Below are 8,168 nucleotides of genomic sequence, written 5' to 3'. Positions count from 1 at the left end.
GCCAACGGGGAAATGCTGCCGTTTTGCATATAGGTTGTGGGTGTGGGGGCACAGATGACACAGCTTTGGGGAAGTTTGTTTTTCTAACACATTTCGGATGTATGATTTCTCTAAGAATCGTTTTGTTAAAGATCATCAGGATGTAAAATAAAGTATGTATGAAACTGACCGTTGGCTTAGAATGCGAATCTCACATGGAAATAAAATTTGTAACACCACACTATAAGGTTAAAAAGAAAATCGTATAATAAAGGGAATACAAAGGCTTTGGCATGGTCTTTACAATCAACAATGGTTAATTCTGATATGTAGTTGTGAACACTTCAAAACACTTAGGTTTAAAACTCTTGCAAGCACTTTTAATTGATTAGGAATGAATTCTAGATGCACAAAATGATTGGACTGTGAACAGTAATACAACTCTATCTAAGAACAATTAACTTTTGCTGGCCAAAAAAGAAACGTATGATTGCATGAAAATGTGTATAAAACATCTATAGCGTATTCTTGTCAAATATAAATGAAATTAACTTTATTATAGAAATCATTCTGAGGATTTCTAGGGAAGACAAATACTTACATTTTGACATAAAACAAGTTGGATTATAGCGAAGACACACTCTACCTTTTAGCTATCAACTTTTTTTCTTCCTTGAATGTATAGCTTACCCTTTTTTGCACATAAACTTCATCTGTTAACAACCTTTGGAAAACCAACAGATATTTCTTACATAAATCTAGTGCACGTCGTTCCAGGTTTAATTATATGCAAAGGAATGACACAAACTTGGAACCTCAGTCCATAAACTATGAACAGATGGGGAGAAGTATTCAATATATCTTGATAAAACTCTTCAATCCATGGCAGACCCTGTTGATCATGGTTTCCTGTTTTGCAAAACGACTTCATGACCAACACAGATCAAACATCCGTCCAGGCTACGTTGTTCTTTTTTTCATCATAACATACAAATGCCCATTTACAAATAATACATCAAAAGGAATAAAAGTTTGGATACCAAAATGAAGATTTGTTCCAACTGATATCCTGCCTTCTGCAGACAAAGGTCCTTGTTTCAAGTCTGTCCCCCAGTGATACCCAGGACACGGTGCAGACCCAAGTGCTTCCTCCAGCTATCCTCCTTCCTTCCTGAACGCCAGCCACGGTGTCCACAGAAGTCACTGACCAAAGGAACACAATCCTTCTTTCCTTTCTTTCTTTTTTTGCTTACTGTAACCGTGGCCAATACTGAGACATATCAGGTTCACTTCCGGGAACTTGGACTGGAACTGACACACCAGGGGAAATGAGACCTAGAAGTGGCGGAAAGAAACAGCCTTGTAGCCATTCCCTTGGAGAGACAGGCGCGGGAGACTAAGTGACCGGTTTAAAAAGATCCTGATACGCTAATATTTTCTACTGTATCAAAAATAGTTCAGCTATTACAAATAACCCTCCAAAACCAGACAGCACGTGTCTAGGGACCAACTGGATCCCAAGTCTCCCTACCCGCAATGAAAGAAAAATCGCCCTGCGTGCACAACGGGTTGGTGGCCTCTCTCTGGAAACCAGCACGCTTGCCCTGAGTTAGGGCGAGCCCCTCCAAGAGCCCTGCCTGGGCTCATCTGCTGTCCTCAGGAAACGTAACCTCGGGCCTTGTCTCATCCTCAACATTTGCCCCAAATTCAGGAAAACCCATTGTGCTTGTTGTCGACAGGGTGTCAGTCGCGAACCAGTGTCACTGGATTTCCCTTTTCAGTCCGTGTTCCCCAAAGACAAGGGCAGGGAAGAGCCGGGCACCCCACCCTACCCCCGCAAGGCCAGCAGCGTCAACTCTTCGGGGTCAACTCTGGCGTAAGCCCCCGCAGGCCCCGAGGCTCACCTGTGGAAGTGGTGCCCGAGGCGCCCATGGGCTGACTGTTCATGTGTGTCTGCATGTGCGGGGGCGTGTAGGCATCGTAACTCCGCCCGTTCACCGAGGGGCTGGTGGGCAACATGCAGGAGTACGAGGAGGTCTGGCTGGGGACTGGGGGCTGCAGAGAAAGGCAAACCTGTGGTCACGGAGCAACGAGGCTCGCGGCCCCCTGCCAGGCTGCCTCCTCCCCAGGATCCAAGGAGGCCTCCCTGGAAAGCACAGGAATTCCAGAACATCACCCTAGAAGGGGACCTCCCACCAGGCCTTCCAGGGGCCACAGCTGGAGCACAGCTGCCCCTACGTGTCAGACCACAAAAGCGCTGGAGGCTGGGACAAGTGTCCAGAGCTAGATGGTGGCACTGGCCCCAAGCCCACGGGATCTTCCTCTTTTCATGTCTCAACCACTGCTGGCATCTGTGCAGAACCTGGTGCCTGAGAACTTTCCCAAACACATCTCCCTGCTCCCGGCAAGCCTGGATCCATTTGGGACCCCCCCAGGACCCCCAAAACCTACATCTTAAGCTTGGGGCAGAGGGCAGGAGGAGGAGCTCTCAGTTTAAAGTGTGGTTTGGGGACCTCGGAAACCTTTCACAGCTGGACTCATGGGATTAAAGAGTCTCTGAAGAGGCAGATCCGTAATGAGCTCGGGTTCAAGTGGGCAGAGGTGTCAGTAAATACAACCCCACCTGCCCTGAGAATCCTCGGTGCTGCCCTCACACCCCCACAGGTCCAGACTGAGTTTCAGCTGTAAAACTGTGCGGCCACCCTCTACGTGATCAGAAGGGTAGTGCTGGGGGGTGGCCCTTTCTCCTAACTAGATATGGACGCAAAGAGCTGGAACAAAGCCCCCCCAAGCCCCCCCCCCCCCCACACACACACACGGGCTCTCCCGAGGCTATGCCAGGGCGCCATCTTGAGATAAATTAATAGAAGCATAACGTGCAGGACAAGGGAGAAGACAAGACAACACCCCATCATCTCTCTGCCCTGCAGTTGGGAGAACATCAGCCACTCCAAGATCACATTCTCAACGAGGGTCACACCACCCTGGAAGGCTCGGAGGAAGATGCCACCCTTTGTGAGATGGTTGGACACCTGGGTCAACAGAAGGAAGAGGTGGACAGACTGGCCCGCCCAGTCCAAGATTCAAAGGGAAGTTTTCTCTGAACTATAAAATGATCGATCGTTTTGGTCTTCTTTATGCCTAATGGCTGCATGTACTTCTTGAATCCTATAAACTGTGATTTTTAAAAGTCAACAGTTAAAGTAGACTGCCTTCCCACACCACTGTCTGTGTAGGAACAGCCTTAATCCAATGGTTTCCATCTCCTGGTTTTCTCATCTCCATAGCTTGTTATCGTCATAGAACCCTAGACGCGACTACAGTCTGTAAAACTGAAGAAGACACTCTGTGGCCTTATTCAAGTCAGATGATGGCTGCAAACGTCAAGTTCAAAGAGGCAAGCAGGCCTGGAGGGCCCTGCCGGAATTTCAGTTTGCATTCGCTTCTAACTCCTGCAATGACTTCCTCTAGGCAACCTGACTTCTGGAAAATTCCAAGGCAGTTATAGCAACACTGACTAATGAGCTGTTAATCCCTTACTTTACATCAATTGCTCTATGACCAGTAATATCCAGATGCAATAAAAATAAGCCTGTGAACAATCCCTCTAAAGGTGCTGACCCAGCTGCTCCTGGATTCCACTAGAAACATGTATTAGCTGTTATTTGGAGGTGAACTCCAGCAACAGACAACCTGCATAACCCCAGCACTAAGGCCAATCTCACACCCCCCGACATCCCTAATTGTTGCATAAACAGGGCCCGAGGAAGGCCCACCAGAGGCCAGTCTCTTCCCCATCGAGCGTCCTCGCAGTGACACATGTCTGGCACAATCCACCTGCCCGAGTCAAGCCATATGCAGAGGCCTGGACCCAGGGCCTCACAGTCCAGTGGCCGAGGGTTGCTTGGGCTGGAAGGGAGAGGAGGGCCAGGTTACTCCACCAAGTGAACAGCGGCAGCCAGGGCAGGGACACAAACAGGCCAAAAGACTCACAACAAAGACACACTGAATCCTGGCAGACACCTTCCACACCTGCTCTTACGGTGAGATGCAGAGAAGATGCGATTTCCCGCTGCCGTAAGTAGATCCCGCCATGTAAGTGTGAATCCATTTCTAACCCTTTTCTGCTTTGTCCCCTATGCCCTACATAATGCCTCAGAGGCATACACAGATTGCATGCAGGTTAATATGAGCACGTTAACGTGAGCCTGAAGTTAAAACTCCTAGCCTTTCCGCTTTCTGCCTCATCACGTGTCCGCATCATTTCCCCTTTTGGGTCCAAGTTCCATGGGTGCCTGCCGCATGCCCTCCCCCCAACTATCAAACTGGCCTCACCGCGATAACACGCAGCTCAACTCAGCAGGCTGGGTCAGGTCTGTGCTTCTGTTCAGAGCACGAATAGATGAGCCGATCAATTCAAAGAGATTGAATCGACAGCCTCAGACTTGACTGGTCCAGCCAGCACCGCAGCGCAGAAGGCTCCCGGGGTGCGGCCCGGCCCCCCTCCTCCCACGGGCGGCCGCTTACTTGCATAGGCAGGTTGTTGGCCATGGTGAAGCTGGGCATGGGCGGCAGTGCGCTGTACGTGTTGGTGAGGGCTGTGTCCGTCCGGCCCAACATGGAGCCGGATGTGAAGGACGACACTGTGGGGGACAAGAGGGACAGGGCGTGGCGGTGAGAGCCGGCCAGGCCAGGGGCCGGAAGGTCTCCATGGGCAGGACGCGCAGCGCCACTCACCGGGGGTGGTGGGCTGCGGGATTGGCTGGTAGACGCTGGTGCTGAAACTGCTGCTGATGGGAATGTGGCTGGGTGTGTTACTGGCCTGTCTCCTCTGGTTCCTCAGTTTCTCTTCCCGTCTCCATTTGGCCCTTCGATTAGAAAACCATACCTGGGAACCAGATGGAGCCGGTTAGCCCTGAGCCTGCCCCAGCCCGGCCCCCTGGGGCAGCCCACATGGGGGCACCTTGGTCTCCAGGGAGGGCAGAGGGCACACATCACGCAGCGTGATGCCGCACAGTCCCCGTACCTGTATTCTGGCCTCAGGAAGGTCTATTTTGGCTGCTAGTCTTTCTCGGGCAAACACATCTGGGTAGTGGGTTCTCTCAAACTCTGGAAGAGGAAGTAGATTTTCCGTGTTACGCCAGAACCACACAAAATGTGTCGGCCAAGCCCCAGACCAGGCTGGGTTCCACCTGCCCACTGCCACCAGCTCCCCTTCAAACGCTGTCACCTCCCACCAGCTCCCCTTCAAACACTTCGACTGTGTTGACTGGACTTGGAAGAAGAACCTTCCCACAGCAGAACCAAGTGATGTTTTCTTTGGTATGACATTCAGTGGCCTTTCTGTGGCCTGAAATAGCCAACTCATCATTTTTCCTTTATAAGCCAGACTTCAAGTCTTTGAATTACTGCTATACGAAAAAAAGAAAGAAAACACACACACACACACACACACACACACATACACACACTGAAAAGATGCCCAGAGAAAATAAAAAGACACAAAGAAAAAAGAAACCTTTTCAGCCATCTATGCAAAGGGCCCGGGCTAAATTTAGCTCTTTGTGCTGAAGATGTGGCATTTGCTTTGATTTAGCGCTTCCCTACTTTGAAAAACTCGATCACCTTTCTCCAGGGCCTCAATTTGCTCTTGGGTAAAGGATGTTCTATTTCTCTGCAGCTTCCGCTTCAGCTGAAGTCGCATTTGGGCCTCATCTGAGTCTTCCCCGTTAGAGCTGATGGAGTTGGTGTTCTCGCCCGCCCCTTCCTGTTGCTGGCAGCCATCTGGAACAAGACAAGGAGGCCGGTGAGAGAGAGCTAGACTCCCCCACAGCCTCCCAAAGGGGCCGGTGTGGTCTGCAACTCCCAGAGCCTCCCCCAGACATCCCCAAGGCAGCCAGGGTCAGCCTTCTTTTCATGCGAGACATTAGTGGCCAGCGTTGCTGGACCACTGTTTTCTTTCTGTCTGTTTCTATCAAGATGAGGCTTTTGGGTACACACGCTAAGTGGCATTTCTTTGAATGACAAAACAAAACCCACGTTCCCAACTAAAATGCTCTTCCAGGAGCGGTCCTGGCTCCTCAGAGCCCTCCCTGGATGGCCTCTCCTCTCCTCTCCCCCTGGGACGTCTGTACCTGTGGCTTGTTGGAGAAACAGGGGAGTGATGTTCAGGGCGTAGCCCATCCATAGTTAGCGATTCCCATCTAATCAATTAGATGTTGATAGGTTTGTAGAAAATGCTATTAAGAAACCAAACCAAGCTTGTAATCGTTTTAAAAAAATATTTATCTAGTTTGTATTTGAATTCTGCACAGTCAATTTCATTTTAAAGGTTGTGAATTTCAAAGTGCTTGCATTGTTCTGCAGTTTGATTCAACTATTGTATGAGTGTGCTTTGCCTTGACACCTATTACGAGCACAGCTGTAATTATATCATCACCAAGAACAGGCTATAATTGCTGAAAATGGAATTTTATATTTAGATAAAAGGACTGTCCATTCTTTGTAATGTGTTGCACCAGAGAAAAGTAAGATTTCTTTTAAAATTTTAACGTGTAATTTTAAAAAAGAAATAGGAGAGAGTTCACTAACTCGCTAAATAGCGACGCTGCGGCTGAAGGCTTGGCATACCATTTAAGTGGTACGTTTTTAATTAGGGCATTTCCACCACTTTTAATGTAATTTCCACCCATAGACTGGGCGAGTTGGACCTTGTGGCCTTGCTGCTTGGAGGGGGAGCTTGGGCTAGCTGTCCTCCTGTGTCTGGCCCCATGGCTGGAGTCCGTCTCAAGGGAAGGACCGGCTCTGGGTCTCAGGCCGAAGCTTCCAAGGGCACCCGCAGGGGCAGCCTGCTCCCCATCCTGGAGACCGGGCTGTCAGGGGGGAGGGGCGGCTCGCAGCGCCTTGGTGGGAATCGGCTTGGCCAGGAATATCATTTATAACCGGGAGACAAAAGGCAGCGCCTTCAAAGAGTCCGGGGAATTGTGACAGGATCTAGTGGGATCTTTTCAGGAACTTTGAAATGTTTTAAAACCCCAACTTTCTCCCCCATTTAAACAGGCGGATTCATCGGCACTGGCCACCATATGGGCCCTCGGAGATCTATTGAGATGACCACCAACACTTGAATAGCGAGGGGCTGCTTTTCAGCGGCGCACAATGCCCAGCGAGTAAGGGAAACTATTAAACTCCTGGGGCAGGAGCGTTGGCAAACTTTCGTGGGCAGAATTTGGCGGCGACAATGAGCTCGGACAACAAAAGGATTCTCTTGAGGCGTGCAGCGGGGCACATTGTGTCACAAGAAGCCCAGTCAACAGACTTTTCAGTGAAGTGTGTTAACCCCTCTGCTCTGCTATCATTAATCACTGTCCAAGGAGCGGGCGCCTTGGTGCTATTTGGGGCGCTGGGCTGGGGGGAGGCAGGAGGGTGGGTGGGGGACCGGGACCGGGCGTGTAGTGGGGGAGAGGGGGAAGCAGGATGGCCACAGGGGTGGGGGAGAGGGAGGAAAGCCAGGGGGAGGGTGGGAGCCCAGGCTGGGGGGAGGGGAGGATGGGGTGAAGTGAGAGAGGCCTCCAAAGAACAAGGCCAGAAAGGTACAGGACGAGAGGACAGAAAAGCCAGCCTCATGGAGAGAGAGGCGAGGGTTGAAGAGAAGGGGGAGGGGAAGAGGAAGGTGAGCCAGAGGGAACTGGCACTCAGCACCCACATCAGCAAGGGGCGCCCTGGATGAAGATGCTGACCCACCTGTGCGCACCAGCATCTGTGCTAATTTACTGCCCCAAGCTTCCAGGTGACTCTTCCGAGTGTCTCCCAAGGTTAGAAATGAAGAGCCACCCCGTGCCTTGTTTTCGGGTTTGGGGAACGAGGAAGACCAGAAATCTCTCTTTTTGGCCCACGAGGAAAGTGACCGGTTATTGCACTTGGAAAACACACAAATCCACGTCCATCAGGCTGGGAGAGCGGGTCCATCGGCATCTCCCAAGGGCAGTCGCCCCCTGCCCTCCACAAGGCTCCACCCCAGCCCCTTCCTGGCCCATTCGAGCTGCCAGTCACACAGAGTGCCAGGGTTTCCCCGGGAAGAAAGACTCCCCCCCCAGGTGCTGCACTCACTCTCCTGGGCCACGCAGCCGCTTCCTGATGTCAAAACGTGGAGATGTGTGTCCACACTCAGATTCTCTCTCCCTCTCCCT

General features: G+C 50.9%; 1 protein-coding gene across 1 annotated transcript in view; it reads right to left on the bottom strand.

The window, feature by feature from the left end:
• Positions 1 to 223: 223 nt before the first annotated feature.
• PAX6 (paired box 6) overlaps positions 224 to 8,168 on the bottom strand; it is a 12,839-nt gene continuing 4,894 nt past the window's right edge. Inside the window, exons 3-8 of the mRNA XM_021712472.1 lie at positions 5,605 to 5,763; positions 5,006 to 5,088; positions 4,717 to 4,867; positions 4,507 to 4,622; positions 1,884 to 2,034; positions 224 to 1,314 (exon numbers count right to left, since the gene is read on the bottom strand). Coding sequence (XP_021568147.1) covers positions 1,229 to 1,314; positions 1,884 to 2,034; positions 4,507 to 4,622; positions 4,717 to 4,867; positions 5,006 to 5,088; positions 5,605 to 5,763 — 746 coding nt within the window. The 3' untranslated portion in view covers positions 224 to 1,228. The remainder of the gene's footprint in view (positions 1,315 to 1,883; positions 2,035 to 4,506; positions 4,623 to 4,716; positions 4,868 to 5,005; positions 5,089 to 5,604; positions 5,764 to 8,168) is intronic.

This window comes from Carlito syrichta, unplaced genomic scaffold, assembly GCF_000164805.1.
Source record: "Carlito syrichta isolate Samal-C Ts95f unplaced genomic scaffold, Tarsius_syrichta-2.0.1 Scaffold303297, whole genome shotgun sequence".
Classification (NCBI taxonomy): Eukaryota; Metazoa; Chordata; class Mammalia; order Primates; family Tarsiidae; genus Carlito; species Carlito syrichta.
Note: the sequence above shows the minus strand (reverse complement) of the source record. Positions and strands in the feature narration are given on the sequence as shown.